At 48.3% G+C, this 18,751-nt stretch overlaps 1 protein-coding gene across 1 annotated transcript; it reads right to left on the reverse strand.

The window, feature by feature from the left end:
- Positions 1-755: 755 nt before the first annotated feature.
- Positions 756-2,708, reverse strand: LOC115333122 (putative protein TPRXL). The gene is made up of 2 exons (XM_040217363.2): positions 1,623-2,708; positions 756-1,415 (listed from the first exon to the last, which is right to left on the reverse strand). The coding sequence occupies exons 1-2, from the start codon at positions 1,800-1,802 to the stop codon at positions 756-758; spliced, it is 840 nt and encodes a 279-aa protein (XP_040073297.2). The 5' UTR covers positions 1,803-2,708.
- Between the last annotated feature and the right edge of the window lie 16,043 nt (positions 2,709-18,751).

Below are 18,751 nucleotides of genomic sequence, written 5' to 3' on the forward strand. Positions count from 1 at the left end.
ATCCACCAGCTCGCCTCCACAATCACTACATTATCACATATTTCAGTTAGACATCTCTGTTGTAGTTGATGTCTAGGCGTAACTTTATACCATGCCACATTTGCTTTAAGCCTCGGTATCTGTCATGTTTTGAGCTGTTTATGTGGATTTTGTTAACCACCCTCTTAAAAAGCACATATTTCGGTTAGGCATCTCTGTTGTAGTTGCTATAATCTTATGACATTCCTACGTCTTCTGCTTTTTCAGTCGTACGTGTTAATCACGCTGGCTTGTCATACATGAAAAACACAGGCTGATGTCTAGACGAAACTTTTATCCCATGATGGGCACATGCTCCCATAGAAAAAAAATAGCTCTACATTACTACAAACATGAGGATTTGCTAGTTTTAGCATATATCTGTCATGCCTGTTGCCAAGAGCATATTACTAACTTGCTTCACTGGTTATAATGACTCCAATAAACAAACGCAGAAGGCACAGTTCTTTGTAAACAAAATATGCACTGAAACGCATGGACAAACTTTCCTGTTACGTCAGCATTGTTGTAAAGATGTTTAGACAGCAGGACATCAGCCTTCCTTTAAGCAGTGGCTCATTCATAGTATTATTCACTGTATGGCAAGCCCAGTGCGTAAGAACTTGTTCATTAACATGCACCACATACTAGTGGCACAAAAGAACGTATTTCTTTCTGGAGAACAAAACAAAAACAAAGAAATGAATACGGACTTGGCACATGAAATAATTGTCTTTTTAAACTAAATTATTCGTGGCTGGACTCGGCTCGGCGGTGCTGGGCTCGGCGGTGCTGGGCTCGGCGGTGCTGGGCTCGGCGGTGCTGGGCTCGGCGGTGTTGGACCCGGCGGTGTTGGACCCGGCGGTGTTGGACCCGGCGGTGCTGGACCCGGCGGTGCTGGACCCGGCGGTGCTGGACCCGGCGGTGCTGGACCCGGCGGTGCTGGACCCGGCGGTGCTGGACCCGGCGGTGCTGGACCCGGCGGTGCTGGACCCGGCGGTGCTGGACCCGGCGGTGCTGGACCCGGCGGTGCTGGACCCGGCGGTGCTGGATCCGGCGGTGCTGGGTGCGACTGGGCTCGGCTCGGCGGTGCTGGGCGCGACTGGGCTCGGCTCGGCTCGGCTTGGCTCGGCTCGGCTTGGCTGGGCTCGGCGGGGCTGGGCTCGGCGGGGCTGGACTAGGCGGGGCTGGAGGGATGGCTGGGCAGGGCTCGACAGATCTTGGCTTTGCTGGGCTCGGCTTCTCTCGGCAGTCAGCAGCAGAACGACCTCGACGAGCACGCGGGTTGTGTTTTGGAGTTTCACCAGGGCCACGACCTGTGTGGTGCAAGCTTGCTCCTGGTTCGCCTCTGCAACAGCCTTCATGCAGTGGCTGAGGGTCTCGATGGAACGCAGGAGCTGGAAAGACGGGGAATTTAATGCACAGCAATAACATATTTCTAGACACCCAGAGGGCGTGAAAACCTTGCATATGTCACAGTTCGGTTCGCATTATGCTTTTGTGGATCTCCATTGCCCTCTGCTGCAGTCCATTTTCACAGTGGCATCTTTATTAAACTCATACCTACTTAGTCATGTTACAGAGTTCTATGTTTGAGCCAATACCTGGCCGTGGAACTCCACGTCCCGCGCGTCCCTCGTCTCGTTCTGCTGCAGCTGGAGAGTCTGGTTGGCAACAGCCTGCATGGCAGCCTCGTTGTGGCGCTCCTGCCTCGACATTCGAGGGGCGACACGAGGCGCCTTGGATCGCACCTGGGGCCTTGCAGGTGGCCTGACATCTGCCATGAAACAAAGAATGCTTCTGTCATATCACACAATCCTAGTTGTCCTCATAAGAGATCTCACCCCATGAGGTGGAGGGCACCGGCTCGGCTGCCTGCTGCCCATGACCTGCCTGGGCACCTGCGGATCTCCCCTAGAAGGGAATTTATAAGTTCTAAACAGCACACAGGACTTGCCTGCATTTTCTAGATATTGAGAGTGGGTTTGATGAGGCTGCATTCCACTCAGGGGAAACAAAATTAGACTGTTTCAGAGGTAGTGCCATTCATGTCAAGGATTGACTTCCCAAGTATGTCTAATGGCAGCTCGAAAGGTTGCACTTCCCGTTTTTGCGAAACTGTACCTCTGTGATACAGAAATGGAACCTTACGACAGCGTGCACACAATACAACTGAGGGTTGCAACAACCACAAAAACAACAAGAAAAAGGACTACACACAAACTACACTTGTTTTAGCCTTGGAAACTCCAGTATTATTGCAATACATACGGTTTTCTCGTACATGCTTTTGTTTTAGATTTTGCCTTTACGTGGACGAATTAATCCACCCTCTGATTTGCTCAATTATAAAAAGTGCCAGCACCTTTAGTGCATATGTTCACGTTCATATTTATCACATTTCATTGCGTTATACACCATAGCTCACTGATAATAAAACCCTGCACGGATATTTTCCTTCCTATTGGGTGGGATTGAACAGCTACATGTGCAATAGTATGTTATGTTCAAGTGTGCACTCGCCTCGGCCTCGTCCTCAAAAGCCGAGACGGAAATCCCGGGAGCGCCCAGGGCCGAGTCCTCGCCCACCGGCATCAAAATACGTGCTTATGATGACGCCAGTGAGCACACTCGGCCGCCTCCGCCCCGTTTGCCTGCGAGTAAAGGAAGTAATTGAATAGCTTGGTCCACACTATGAGTAGACGATGCAAATTACCTCGCCTGTTTCGGCTGCCCGCGCCCGCTCCTTTGACCCCTGCACGGCCCAGTAACGTTTCCAACCTTCCGACTCCTTCCTCAGTGGCCCGAGGAAGTTGAGCCGGGAGGTTAGCTCGGTCCAGAGACTAACTTTGTTGTCTCTGGACAGCGCCGGGCTCAGCTCGGTTGCATCGTGTACCAGAGGGAGGTTCTCAAACATAGATGTATCGAGTTCCTCCCTCTGGGCTGCGGTTACGCGTTGCCTGCTCCCGTCGTCCGTGTTGTTTCAACCCTAGTCACTGACAATTTATGAAACGCAGGGTGCTGCAAGTCTAGAAGGTTTTATTATCGCTCCGCAGCCAATGAGATAGCCGCATTAGCTGATGAAAACGCCGAGGAACGAATCGCGATGCAAGAAGAGTGAGCTTGGCAGGCCACATCCTCCAGTTTCTTGAGCAGTCATCAGCGACAGTGATTTGAACTAGGCGCTCATCCGCATCCCCCATGTTCTAACCTTTTATGCGAGTTTAGTCCATTTAATATTTTCTGGAACCGCTACAAAATCGGTTGTTTATTTCAATAGAACACGTGTAATTTTTTAGTTTGACAAGGTCATGTGACCCCCCTGATGTCACGTGACCCCCCTGATGTCACGTGACCCCCCTGAGGTCAGGTGACCTCAGGGAGTCGCCTATCCCTCAGTACCCTGCCATCCTATCCCTGAGTACCCTTCCATCCTCCTCCTCAAGAGCTGCGCTCTAGTCCGTCATTATAGGGAGTTGTAAATGGCATTCACCTAGTGTGATCCCTCCATTCAGTATGCGATTGAAGACCTTGGCTGAGTCTGTCAAATTAGATGTGGCACCCCAAGTAGTCAAATTCCCTGGCATCATAGCACCTTGGGAGCACCCTGACATACACTGCAAGCTGTCTCTTGCACAGTATAACAAAAAAGCACTCCAAGCTCTGTGCTTCTGCAAGAATTTCATGAACTTGCTCAATTGTATGACAATTATACAAAGTTCTATGCAGATGGAACAATATCTGAGACCTTTGTTGGTTGCTCTGTCATTGGCTCTTCAGTGGAAGTTGTAAGGCGGATAAATACTGCTGCTACCATTCTCACAGCGGAGCTGTATGGCCTCCTGTTGGCTACGGAACACATAGCCCGTCACAGGATACCCCTGGCAGTGGTTTTCACTGACTCTCTTAGTGCCTTGCGAGCCATCTCTTCACTGCTGCCTACAAGGAACGCCCTTGTTGTTGAAGTTCAGAAGAAAATTATTGTGGCAGCCAGAAAGCATTGCACCATTGTCTTTTGTTGGTATCCCAGGCAATGAGGCAGCCGACCGTGCTGCCCGCTCATGCGTCAGCAGAGAGGTAGATATTAAAAGGATCCCTTACATGGACTATCCCACTTTTGTAAAGTCTCGCATATGAGCACAATGGCAAGCCGAGTGGAATGAGGAGATCTACAACAAGCTGCATCTCGTTAAGCCAGACCTGGGTGAATGGGCGAGCGCCCGGCACCAGGAACGCTTTTATGAAGTAGTACTGTGTCACTTGCGCATTGGCCACACTTATCTGACTCATGGCTACCTACTCCATGGGGAGGATGCCCCTTTGTGTGAACAATGTGACAAACCTCTAAGTGTTCTCTATTTTTTAATTGAGTGCCCTTTCTATGAACGGGAACGCCAATCTCACTTCGCATAATTATACAGAAAGCACATTCCGTTACACCCAATGGTGTTATTGGGTGATGAACCATTCGTAACTTGCAAGCAGGTTTTTAAGTTTTTAGAAGCTATTGGTCTTCTACATCGACTGTAAACTTCAAAGCTTTTCACTCATGTTCATTTTTGTGTGTGACATTATCCGATTCATGTCTCATTCCTTTACTTTTAACCCTGACCACTAGAGTCCTTTCTTCTCGCTTACCCTCAATGCTATAGTTTCCTTCGTTGGTGCTCTTTGGCCTTAGCAGCCCTTGCGCCATAAAAACCCAATCCAATCCAATCCCGCGACATACGTTATATGCGGTCTACACTGTAAGTAGAAAAGACTCATCACGGAAAAGAGAGCTCCACTACTGTGTACATTCCATATGCCGGTAAGCTAAAGCAGTGGATCTCAATCTGTGAAGTCATTTGTCAGGTCCTCAAATTCCAACTCGGTAAAGCCTGGCAATAAGACTTCTATATAGAGAAAAAACACCTCACTTTTGTGTTTTGTCTTGTCTGGGTCAATAAAAAGTTTTCTTTGAACTATTATTTACATACATTTATTCTTTCGTAATAAAGTGCCAACCCAAAAGAGGGGTCCTCGATACATTGTTGGCTGTGAACCACTGTGCCAGGGTTTAGTTTATATTCTAAAAGGAATTTTGCCTGTTACAGCAGCACAAGGTTAGAGACTGAAGGATGTTTTCTTGCACACCTCAAAGAATACTATTTTTTATTTATGTCGCAATTGTCTTTACATTTTAGCATGTTTTTTGTATTAGTCACAGCTGACGTACCATGTCTTGAAAATTTTCTGCCACTTCAGCATTCTGCAAAGCAGACAGAGTTGGAGGTTTAAGGTCAGCAGCCAGGGCATGGGCAGCTGGGGGAGGAGGAGGCGGAAGGCCGAGGAGGGCCACCGGCCAGGGCAGGTGCAGCTGCCAGGGCGACAGCAGCCACCTTAGGAAGGACTGCACCCAAGGGAGGAGCAGCAACCAGGGTAGGGTGGCCATAACTTGAGCAGCACCATGGTTAGGGGCAGCACCCGGGTCAGGTGGGGCTTCGACATGACACCTACAGTTCCTTTCATCACCTGCAGAAAGCATCAAACAGTGAATAAGTCCTTTGTTCTCACATAAGTACATAAGAGTTTATAGCACCATAACTTCAGGAATTTCACTTTCTTTATGACTATCTCTTGTAGGTTGAGGTTCAGCTGCTTCAGTTAGCGAGCTGCCTTTTGTAACACAGACACTCGCCTCTGCATGGTTATACTTATCTTGGACAAGTTCCAACTCGCTGCTCTCCGAGTTCATTGCACTGATTTTCTTTTTCATCTCCAGGATCTTCATCAGGTTGGGCTTGCTTGCTGTGGTTTGCCTCTTTGTACATTATGGAATGAAACGGCGTAAAGATATAAAAGGAAGAGACGAACCAGACAGGACAGAGCGCTGACTCGCAACTAAAGATTCTTAACTCAAAGGAAAAAGAAAGAAGAAAGCGCACGTTACTCCACGCAATCGCATGTGCACCTTTCACTTATGGTAGCGGACTACAGCACACGCTGGACCGTCATTGTCAACTTCAGGAATTCACGCTTCTTGCCAGACACCGCCACTGATGCTACTGCGCTGATACTTTTTTCCTCTACTCTGGGTGTGGAAGGCCTCCAGCACCTCGCGTATCACTTTGTCCCAGTGTCGTTTCAAGATGGTAGTGGCACTAAAAAACGGCTCGTACAGGCACTCTTTGCAGTGAACCTATAGGTGTCCTCCCACTGTTGTTCCGAGGGAGTACCGGTGTTCGTGGAGCCTTTCATTTAGGCAGTGTCCCATTTGTCCCACATAAGTGCGGCCACACGAGAGGGGGATACTGTAGACTACTCCAGTGACACATGGAATGAATGCCCTGGCGCGTTTCTTACTACACTTGTTCTTTGCGATTCCCTCTGCCTTCGCATTGACTCTGGGGCAGATCTGGCTTATTTTTTGACGTGCTGAGAAAACCACTGGGATTCCATATTGGTTTCCAACATTTTTCAAATTCTGAGAAATTCTTTGTAAGTACGGGATAACTACAGGTCGCTTGCGTTCCACATCCCGTTGTGTAGACTGGCTACCCTTCACTTCAGCAGTTTGCTTGTGACGTCTGAAAGTAGTGTCGTTCAATAGCCAGCTTTCCTCAGTCTGTCAGTCTGTAGCCTGAAGCTGTCCCCCAGAGTGTGGAGGCATGATTTTTTGAGCGCTGAGCTCCGACACGGTAGAACGACTTTTGAGTGGGCTGACCTCCAGTCAAGGATGCCTCTCTTGAATCGTGGACGGTAGGCCCAGCAGACATGCGAGTCTCCTAGGCACAAAGAAAGGTCCAGGTACTGGAGTACCCCTTTTTTTGGGACCTCAAAGGTAAACCTAAGGCCTCTCTGCACTTCTCGAATATCGCCACAACTTTCCCGACCAGCTTTTTCAATAATCCAGATCTTCTGAAAAACACCAAAAAGTCATCTACGTAGCAGATTATCTTGATAGCACTTGTGCCACCTTGCTCCCTTTCAGTGGCACAGTCCGCTTCACCTAGGTAAATGTCACTTAAGATGGGGGCTACGCACGAGCCGATACACACACCCGACTTTTTTCAGTAGCACCCTTCCTTCCACCCAACTACCATTGAATGCAGATAGAATAACAACAATTCCAAAAAGCTTTCCAGGTATACTCTACTAGAGCTTCTGAAAGCCAGCTCTCGATTAGCCTCAATGCACTCTTTCACTGATTCCAGCAGTCTGTTGTGTGGCAAGGAGTAAAAAATCTCTTCCATGTCGACACTGCAAGCGTCCCTTATCTATTGGCACCTTGCCTGAAAGTACTCCACAAGCTCCAAGGAATCGAAAACCCTAAAAGGGTCCTTGATATTTAATGATGACAACTTTTTTTGTAGGTAGGAGGCCAATTGCCTTTGCCACAATCCCATTTTTGTGACCATGGTTCAATAAGGGCACTCTTCTTTATGCATGCGTTTTGGCGCTGAAAAACACTTGCAGATGTACATTCTCCGCTTTTCCTACTCTCCCTGCCATCTGGGTTAGGGCCAGGTGATCACCAAGTGCTTTGGCCTTGTGTTGAAGTTTCTTCAGATCCACATTGACTAGTCTAAAATTTTTTTCAATGGCCGCGTTTGCTTTTTTATTGAACATGCCCTTTGGTAACAATGAATTGATCCTCTTTGTCTGATAACATGACTCATAGTTCATTATCTACCATAAAATCCTCCAAAGCGGTAATTGGACAAACCTGTCTTCTTGGCAGTTGAAGGACGTCCACACACTGGGAGATCCACTTTGGCCTGTCCCCTTCCACTGCCTTTTCCGCTACGTTCTTGGCCAGTGTCACCAACTCGGGAGGGCTTAAAACCGACTGGAAACAGAACTTGGGACCCAGCTCTAACGGCTTGCCAATTTCTGGAAGAATCCTGGCATCCCTTAATGTTGTATATCCGCCCGTGGACGGATTCATCAGTTCTTCCTTCTTTGAAAGTTGCAGCCGAATCCGCTGCCATAGGAACTCCGTAGCACCCCTTGCTCTCTTGTGCATCTTACGGTAGAGCCTTCGTGGATGGTCAGGGTTTTTCTTTGCAGGGGCACGGGCTACTCTCAGGCATTCTCGGAAGAATCTCTCCTGGCACCAGTATTTGGATCTTAAAACACGACACACTTCCGACGGAGCAAAGAGGCCGAATATTTTTTTCAGTTCCACAGGAGACGTACCACGTCGAATGGGCCCAGAAGAAACCCTTGCACTACACACACACTGGGCTATCAGGTTAATGAGGACGCAAGCATTAGAAAAAGGAACACTAGAGCTGACAAGAGAAGGGTCCGATGCAAAAGAAATAAACCAAGTTTGATAGCTGGGCTATTTGGTAATCGTTGTACATAATGGAATAAAACAGCGCAAAGATACAAAAAGAGACAATCCAGACAGGACAGAGTGCTGACTCGCAACTAAAGCTTCTTTACTGAAAGAAAAAACACACGTTACGTTTCACCCGCGGTAGCAGACTACGGCATGCGCTGGATCCTTGTTGTCAACTTCAGGAATTCCAGCTTCTTGCCAGACATAGCCACTGATGCTGCGCTGATCCACTTTTCTCCTCTACTCTGGATGTGGGAGGCCTCCAGCACATCGCGTGTCACTTTGTCCCTGTGTTTCTGATGCATTTCTGCAATTGACCAGGTGTTTCTCATTATTTTCATACACACATATCTGCATTGAGCAACATAGTAATAAAGCTACCTTCTGCACCTTGACATTTTTCTTCTCCGTGTCTGAAGAGAGCTCCTCACAATAGTCGGAGCCATCTATAACCTTCCGGACACGCAGTCGTCCCTCCTTCAACTTGGATTTCAGATTCTCTTCGGGGGCTAACTATGGCGAAATATATTGGTGTGAAATGAAGCAGAGTACTTTCAAAAAAGCTTCCACTGATTATAATAACTAAAGAAACAGCTGTTAAAAACCTTAGTGGTAGGGTTTTTAAAAGATTCCACAAAAAGTATTAGTGTTTCAGATGCTGAATTTTGTTTATCTGGGCAACTGTCTATATTAATTTTGACAAGATATCTTTTCTGTTTAGAAAGCCCACTGACGAAACCTTTAGGCTTTCTCTCTCTACCATCTTTTGGGTTTCACAAGGTCGAGCTACTCAGTGGCTCTCAAAGGTGGGTCTGCAGAACCCTTGGTCTCCATGAAGGCATTTTGGGCTTCCACGAAGCTCTGGCATGCAATGTCCAGCCATGACTCATTCACAATTCCGGAAACCCCAAAACCTGCAGAAGGGCACCTGCTTTCACTGTTGCCCTGATTTTCTTTTTCACAGATGTGGTCCTGTTACCCCTACACCCACCCCCTCCCCGGTGCATGGGGTCCTCATCACCTCCGCCAGTCCAAAAGGGGTCCGCGATCACTGATCTTTATTGTAATAGGGTCGATCGCACATCAGGTGCTCATCAGCGGCACCACTAGCGGTCATTGCTTGACACCAGACAATACACACAAGTCCATGGAAAAAACACGAAAGTAAAAATACTGGAGCTTGTATGCGGTGCTCGAAGGCAAGTATTTGTCAAGTGTTTGAACGCCGATTCAAAGAATAAAACATGCTGGAGCACCACCTGCTGTGCCGGCATCACTTGCTTCTGTTGCCAAATAAATGACTCGTTCATCACATGAAGGACACGCTCGTTTTAGTTTGTCGCCGGAGCCCTCCCCCACTGCAGTTCAAAGCAAAAACTTGCTTGACAAGTACGCAGTACAAGCGCTTGAGACAGCGAATGTCCCCAGTAAAAACCTTGTAACTTACCATCTGTTAAGCTCTGATGACTTTGAGATCACAAACAACTCAACATTGACTCTAGGCAACCTTTAGGTCAATGAATCATATCGCAGTTTACGCCCAACAAAGTCGCAACCCTTGACCCTCAACCACAAAACATTTGTTTAAAAAAGATTGGTATTCTAATGCATATGATATTTGCACCCAGAACATTGACTGTCATTCTTGGAAAATGCAATGAAAGTTCCATCGTTGACAAATACTTACTAAGGTCAAAAGTGGCAGTTTTTCCAGTTTCTCCCGTAGCCTCCCATGCATTAGCTGGTGTCAAGCGACGGCTGCTGGTTGTGGCGCTCAAATTTAGCAAGACAATCCTTATGGACGTCCAGGAACAAAAAAATTCACAACTTCTTCACCATACAGTGTGAGCGGCGTCCATAAATAGAATGTTATGCAAAACACCGATGAAAGGAGAGTTCTTCCTACGAATTAGGGATCGCGCCCGAATGCTGTCCTCTAGTGGCGAGCGAACTCGCCTAGGGCGGAGACGACCTCGGACATCCTCCGTTGCATCGACGTGTAAAGAGCGTCTGCTATTGTTGTGGATTTTAAGTGTTCCCATTCATGCAGCACCGCTTCCCACAGATAGTCTGCACTGGCGCTGTGGAAGGTCTGATGGGCGATTTGTTTTTTTATTATTTCCCAGACGTTTTCTATGGGATTGATGTCGGCTCCTTTAGGCAGCCAGTCCATCTCCATTATCTGTCATCCAGAAGTTCTCAAACAACCCGAGACGTGTGTATGGGGCTCCGGTCCTGCTGAAAGGTGAAGCACTCGTCAGGGAAAGGTCCGAGGATATATGGGAGCAGGACTTGATCGATAATCTCTGCGTAGGCCCGAGACGCCAGGCTCTCGTCTATCCTCACAAGGGGACCTAGTCTCTGACGGGTTAGCACACTCCAAACGTTAACAGCGCAGTGCCCACCCGCAGCCACGTGCTGCATGTAATTAGGGCTGTGCCTGCAAATAAAGGCCGCATATTTGATGGTCACATTCGGTTGAGAAGTGAGGATGACAAGGCAAGGTAGAGACCGCTACAAATAGCACACAACTCTGAACTCTCACCAGAACCTATACATTTCTATGTTTCGGTCTACAAAATGCTTATAATAAAATTACCGTACCTGCAAAGAGCAAAGCCTGATTCACTAGTTGTAGCGGTGTTTCATAATGTTGGCGTACCCCACCTCCCGTACCTTACCCGCAACTACGCTGTACACTCGTTGATTTCACTATCTCTTGCAGTCATGTTTCGAATATTTCACTGGGCAGAACCATTGCGGCTGCACGAGAAATACTGTCCTTTCATTTAAGAATCTAGGAAGTAATCATGAATGTTCCCTCTTATCTACACCAATAGTGTCTTTTGACGATCGCAGTCCAAAGTGTAATACCGCTCTCGTCATTCTGAAGCGACTGAAGAGTATAATCCAAGCTCGCGCCTTGGAGCGGCAAGTGCTGCCTCGCGCTTACATGCGCAGAAAGATACCAACAAAAGATGCTTCGAATCGCGCCAAATCGACCAACAAAATATCCGGATAAGATCCAACGCCGGGAAATGCAGAAATACATGGTAAATTTTTATAATAAATAAAGATATTTTAAAATAACTTTTTGTTCTGTGTTCAACGGTTAAAATTATTCTTGGCGTCTTCTATTCGGACCCCTGACGCATTTTGCAGTACAAGACATGACTAGTAAGCCCTTGCACGAGAAGCCTGCTTTGCGCAGCATATGAGGAAAATGACTGAGCAGTGCAGCAGTCAGCTTTCAGAACGCCGCGATTTTTTTTCGAACACACCCTCGTGCGTGTTCCGCCGCATCTAGTCCTTAGGGTTCCAAAAAAAAAAGCTTTCAACGCTGTGCTAAAATGCTTGAAAAGCTTCCATATCAGGTGTGGCAAGGTTGCCAGACGCTCTTCTGCGGATTTCATCGTGTTGAAAAAGTACATTCATCACTAAAAGCAACCTCGTCCCAGTCACTGTCCGAGGCTTCATGATTCGGAGCAAACGCCAGCCGCTGCTGCTTGTCCTTCGCCGTTAATAATGGCTTTTGCGCAGCGATGTGGCTATGAAGACTGGCCTTGCACAGTCGTTGCTGGATGGTCTTTGTAGACACAAGAAGGCCAAGTTACTTCCTGATGTCAGATGAGCTTTGAAACGCATTATCGCTCGCTGCCCCAACGATGCAGAGGTCGTCGTTCTCGTCGGTGACCCTTAAACGAGGTGCACCGATGGCGTCAGCCAGGCATCTCGTCCCTGTATACCTGGTACACGGTGTTGGCCTGCCGAAATGAAAATGTCTGGGCCATACCACCCAAGGCTGGGAGGACTTAAGGCTGTAGCAGGGTGGGCTGGACTGCAGTGAGCTGGGCTGCCATAGGCTGAGCTCTGGGGGCTTCAGGTTGCTGCGGGGTGGCCTGGGCCCTGGCAGCTTGAAATAGCGGGATGGGCAAGGCTGTCATAAGCTGGGCTCTGGGGACTTGAGGTAGCAAGGTGGGTGTGGCTGCCACGGGCTGGGCTCTGGGGGCTTGAGGTTGTTGTGGGGTTGCCACAGGTTGGGCTTGGGGATGCAGGGTCGGTGGGGCTGCCACGGGCTGGGCCCTGGGGGCTTCAGGCAGCGGGGTAGGTGGGGCTGCCACGGATTGGGCTCTAGGGGCTTGAGGTTGCAGCGGGGCTGGAAGGGCTGTTGTGGGCTGTGCTCTAACAGCTTGAGGTTGTAGCATGGTGGGCAGGGCTACTGTGGGCTGGGCTCTGAGGGCTCAGGTTGCAAATGGGTGGGCTGCAGTGTCCTGGAGAAAGTGGTTCCAGGGTATACCTGGCTGGCTCAGGCACTGCTGTTGATGCAGCACAGTCCTCCGGGGTGCAGCACTGCCCTGTGGTGTCGGCTGTAGCTGTCCAATTTTGTCAGGTCCTTTGGGATAAACAGCCGATGCAATTTCCAAGAACGCCAGGAATGGGTCCTTCCCTCTTAAGTCCATCTCCCTCCACCCCATGAACTCGCAGAGGTGCATTCCAAATGCTTTGTTTGGGTTTCCTCCTCGAGAGTGGTGGCGCTTATATGCTCGCCACTGGGACTTGATGGTCTGAGTGTTTGCCCAGGTTTGAGGATCCACGAAGTACAAGGAGTGATTCACTGTAGGTGGTTAAACTGATGAGCAGGAAGGCTGTTGTACACTGCCCACTGGTCACTCATAATGGTGGTGCCAGGTGGCAGATGCCTCTGAATCAGTGGGATAAGAGTTGCAGCACTGTGACAATTGTTAGCGATTGTCTCCAAGCGGATAGGCCCACCACGGCGACGGCTTTCTGCAGGCCCTGTCTGCAATTCTGCCATCCCAAGGATTCATTGACCTGGAACCATTTGTCCCCGGTGATACTTGCTCTTGCCACCCAAGGCCTCGCCAACCTCAACCTTGCTGACACCACCGGTATGCAGTCTCGATATTTTCAAAACACTTCATCAATCCAGCTGAAGCAAGTGTCCCTGAAATACCACGTCCAGGCCACAGAGGGTGTTGCCTCTCAGGTCAGAAGCGCCCAAAGGGTGTTGCTGACCTGAGAGGCAACCCTCAGCGGTAATGACGAACAGCAGGTCAAGGACCTGTCCGAGCAAGAGGCGACACCCCTCGAAAAAGGTATGTGTGGTAATGCTCTGCTTCCAGTTGTGGCCGCCTCACTGCCATCTCCAAACTGGCCTGCCCTCACTTCGGAAAGTGAGTCTACAATTTTCTCCACACTCGTCACATGGCATGTGTCGGGGCAACAGACCCCTATCCTGGCACCATGCTATGACAGCCTCCTCTCCAACACCTGGTACAACTGCTTGAAATTAAAGGCTGGCAGGGCAACAAGCGAGCTAGGATAATGAGCGAACGAAACGGAATAGGCGCTATGGTCATACCTCTGGCAATGAAAGAATGTTGAGGGTTTGGCACATATACATATTTTACAGTTTAAATACCCTGCTTTGACTGATTCTGGAAGTGTCCTCAGCTCTAAAGTCTGAGTAACATGCTTTGGCTTCATCTCTTGACCGTCTCGACGAGAAGAAGTTCGTTTTGCAGCAGTGACTTCTTGGTCCCGAAGGCCACCTACAATTCCATGTTCCGGATTTTTTGAAGGTCATCTTGAGATATTACGCCGCTAACATTAAAGGGCAATTCCGGCCGAAACTCGAAATGAAATAAACTGGTATAGCTGTAGTGACACAAAATACGACCCCAGCCAAATATGTCCGTGGGACGCCACATTTTCAACTAATGCCGATGATAAAAATGCGACCCACCGCGAGCCGCTGCTCCTTAGCGGGCAGCCAGCAGGTTGCCGATCGCTAAAGCAACATTGGGCTGTGACATCAGTACCGTTCTCTTTTCTCCTCCGGTCCGGGCGTTGCGTGGAGTGCGCTTCTTTGAGCCGCTACCGCCGCTTCATCGGCTTGTGATTGGCATGTTTAGCCGTTGCTTTTATCTGTAGCCTGTGTGACTTCAGTATAGCCTTTTGTTTATTTGTTTGTGAGGACTCCAAGACTCGTTTTAGCAAGCAGCTCGGAGCGCCCAAGACTGCCCAGCTGTTCCTCGTAAGGTGCCGAGTGCAACTTGTAGCGCTGTGGGCTGCTTAAACAACCCGCTCTGCAACACGAAGGTGCTTTTTCACAAGTTTCCAACGGACCGGAAATTGGAGGTGTGGGTGAACGCTGTTCGACAAGTGGGCTTTGGACTTCGGTTTTTACGCGCATAAGTTAAAAAGAACAAAAAAACAGACGTGAACAGCCAAGCACACGTGTGTTCGGGCGCTGTGGCCTGCGCTGGAGAGCCTCAAAACTTTGTGTCTGGAACTGACCCGCAGTGCGAAAGCGAGAGGGCCTCCTGTACTGTATTTCACTGGCAGCGCAGCGTAGAGAAACGCCACTCCGTCGACGGAGCCCCGATGACAATTTAGGCCTAGCGACGAGTACGGGAGACCGCACACGCGGCGACAGTTGCCGAGTACAGCACCGAACGAGTTCACTCGTTTTTCAGTCGTTAGCTTTTGGGTATACAAGGGACGAGTACGGTATAGCACACGCACGGCGGCGGCCGCCGAGTACGGCACCGTACGAGTTCATTGGTTTTCCAGTCGCTAGCTTTTGGCTATACGCACTAGCTCACGCTACTTATGCTGAATAACTACCACGTCTACAAAATTAAAACAAAATCAGCTTACCTCCTATCTTTAAACGGCTAGCGCAACAGGGGTAGGTGCCGCTCGGCCTGCATACTCGTTGAACGAGAACGATCATGACGTCACGTTCACATAGCAGCTGATTTCCAGTGCTGCCAAAGCCTCGAGCGGCTAGTTCTGGTTTTGTTGGCCGCGCCCCAAACAAGACTTTGATGCGCCGATATCTTTAAAACTACGCACAATAACGAGGAAAAAATTACACCTTGCAATTCAGGGATGCTGACTGCACTAAAAACAGTTATAAATTTAATATTGAAATTATGGACAGGAGTTGCGCTGTAACCCTGCACTCAGGAACCTTGTTAAGTGCCAGCAGGTCCGAGCTTTGCTTAGAGGTGACTTCAACGACTAGAACTCCAGATGACATTTTTTTAGCTTTAAAATTCTTCACGATTGCAGATTCAAGAGTCCTAAAACTAGGAAGGAAGATAGCTTTGGGCGCATTAAGTCTGCGCTCCTTTACTCCTACTCCGACGCTCCGAGTTTCACACTCCGAGCGCAGCAACTAAACGGCGCATATCGTACATGAGCGCGACACACCGAGGGTGCGTTCCAAACCTACTCGAATGGATCCGAGTTACTCTCCCTAGCAAAAATTCTAATGGAAATTTCTAATAGCCTATCGGTTTATTGACACTTTGTATTAGCCTATTAGTTTATTAGCGTATTAGTTGTATTAGTCTATTAGTTGTATTAGCCTATTAGTTGTATTAGCCTATTAGTTTTATTAGTCTGTTAGTTGTATTAGTCTACTAGTTGTATTAGTCTACTAGTTGTATTAGCCTATTAGTTGTATTAGCCTATTAGTTGCATTGGTGTAGCGTATTAGTTTTAGTTATATCGGCATGCTATTTACCGACTGCATTACGTGTCTTGCCAAGTTACACGGTGTACACTGTTTGGGCCTCCGACCACTAAAAACAATTTAGCAGCATCCGGTAACCCTCTTTCGAACCATTTCTGGGCTAGTTTTGGAAGCTCTCTCAGGCTCCGCAACCTCCGCTTTGTGCACCTGAGTAAAGAGTGCTGGCAAAACAACCCGAGAAACAGCTCACATTCGTATCACTCGACGCAAGAAACCACCGCTTAATTGGCTGACAAGCGCCGTTCGTTGTTTGGCAACTGTTTGGGTTCTGCGATTAATCGCAGAAAAACTAATTATCTTATATTAATATGAAAATCGGTGGCGCAGGATCATAATGTTTAGATTCTCGGGGTGCTAGAGCCTCTAGAATAATGCATGACCAAAAGTGGACTATCTCAGAAACCTCTTTAGTGCCCCTTTAGGGGAAACTCGCAGCGCTGAACCGTTTATATTTGCAAATAATTATAACTTTTTTTTTAAATACTATTCAATTAAGATGACAAATTGAGAGCAATATTTAATGTATTATCAGAAATTTTAATTTTTGAGCATCCCTACTCGACATCAACTAATTATATTTGAGGCTGAAATCGGTAGAATGGGGCCTCCGACCACTTTACTCGTATTTCAAAGTAAATGTTTGTATGAATTATTTTCAGTTCTCTTTCCATGTTACACTATTTACAACTTGACAAAGATTTACAGGGGAGACTGCTACGGCAGGTAGTTAAAAAAAAACTGATACATAAAAGTTTCGGGAGCCGCATGCACATTTCAAAAGAAATGCCTCCGGACCATCATACCTAAGAGGGGTTTGATATGTTTTTGCCATTCTTTTGGCCACCAAATCTTCAGCAACCTCACAGGGTCGCTGAGAAAAATGCACGTCGTAACCGTGAACGGAACAGGCATTCTATAAATGCTACAAATGCACCGCACACTAAAAGAGAAGAGGTATATATATATATATATAAACTAAATTTCATGCTTTGATACTTACCATACATCTTCATGATTTGGGCTCGAAAATAGCCAGATTGGTGTCCTTCCACCACACGTCGTACCAACGGTCCCCTTTGGCTGCTTGTGGGCCTGTTTGTAGGCCTGAGCATGATGGTCTTGATGCTCTGGGATCTCTTGGTGGTCTGGGTTCTTGTGTGTTCTCTCTTGGACTCTGGTGACCTGTTTTGGATTCAGGGGAGACTTCATTTTGGTGCTCTCTGTCATGGTCTGGGAGGAGCTTTTACTGATTTTTACTTTTGGACCTGTGTTGTTTTCCCTGGGTTTCTTGGTTTCCATTGTTTTTGGCTCCCTGATCTCTGTTGCTTTTGTCATTAGATGGTCTTTGGTTACATTTCCCTTGTCTAATCTCTCTCCTCTTTTTCCCTTCCCCCCTATTGTTGTCCCTTTTGGGGTGGTCTCTGATGTTCTCACTTCCTTCTTGTTTTTTGGGTTTTGTTTTGTCTCTTGTTTGTTGGGCTGGTTTTTGGTTGTTGTGGCTCCGTTTTTAGGCCTGGGCACTTGTGTTGTTTAAGCAAGAGCGGAGCCCTCATGCAGGTGTGCCATGCCCTGGCTAGTGTGCCGCTTTAAGGGCGAGATGGGACACGTTGTCCCCTTCCCGCACCCGGTAGTGGTCTCCTTGCATCTTCTGGTTGCTCTTGTTGTCCAGCTCTCAAGGCCCTGACATATGGATCCAAGCCTTCGAACATGGCATTCTGAGATGCCACGATCTCGACATTCAGTGCGTTCCCTTGAAGCTGATGTGTGTTTTGAAAAGGTGAACGTTTTGTCAGCAAAAACTGGTGGAACAGATGCTCCGATTCTGAGATCTCTGTCTCAGGTGGGCCTCCTGCATAGCTGTTAAACCAGAGGTCCCACGACACTCCGATCAGAGTTAGCCCTTCACCACCGTCTCGGCGCAAGTTTAGAACATACCTTGGTGAACAACTAAAGCCCTCCAGTGCCTCACATTTCACATCGTCCAGTGGGAAAGCACCAAATGCAGTTACCAAGTCGTACAGCCTTGACGGGTTCAGTACGAATGGCGGAAGGTGAATGTCAGCACTCTTGGACATGATCCTGACTAAGTTCGTAGCCAGTGGGGTCCCCATGGCACTCAGGATTTTCAAGGTTTTAGTCTTCCCCTGGGGATTCTGCGAGATGCCGACCAGCAGTCCATTGAGTTCTCCAAATGTGGCGTAGCTTCTACAGTTTAACTTGTAGAGCCAGAAGTATGTGGAGAACACCACATCAATACCTGAGCCTTGTTGAAAAAAGCCAGTTCCACCTCCTGACAGTGCCGCCACCAGTTCGGCCTCTTCAGACCAGCAGGACATGTAACCAAGCATTAGCTTGGCATGTGTTTGCACCGCTTCAGGTGTGTCTTGAGCCGTCGCTAGGGCAGTGAAGTGTGCCCCGAACTCTTGAACTAGTGTGTCAATTTGCGGATCCCTCCTGGCTCTCAACTGCATGATTGATGTCGTGAAAAGGTAAGCGCCTGTCTCTGTGGAGGCCCTGCTGGTGGCTCCATCTGGCACATGGCCTTTGATGTCAAGCTTGTTTCGTTTTGTGAGGGGCACAGGAGGTGCAACTTTCCCTTTCGACTTTAGAAAGGCCTTGACGCCAGTTAGCAGAGTCTTGGAGTCAGTCTTTTCGACCTGAATCCCCAGCCGCCCTTCCATCTGCTTCTTCATGCGTAGCAGCATGGTTCTGAAGGTGCCAATCAGGCCTGGTGGAACTTCCACTCTTGTGGAAGTTCCGCAAGAATCTGCCGGCGACGGCGAATCCGGCGTTCACGGTGCCGACAGCCAAAGAGCCTACACATATTTTCTCTTGTA

This window comes from Ixodes scapularis, unplaced genomic scaffold (genome assembly GCF_016920785.2).
Source record: "Ixodes scapularis isolate PalLabHiFi unplaced genomic scaffold, ASM1692078v2 PGA_scaffold5__190_contigs__length_132052651, whole genome shotgun sequence".
NCBI lineage: Eukaryota > Metazoa > Arthropoda > Arachnida > Ixodida > Ixodidae > Ixodes > Ixodes scapularis.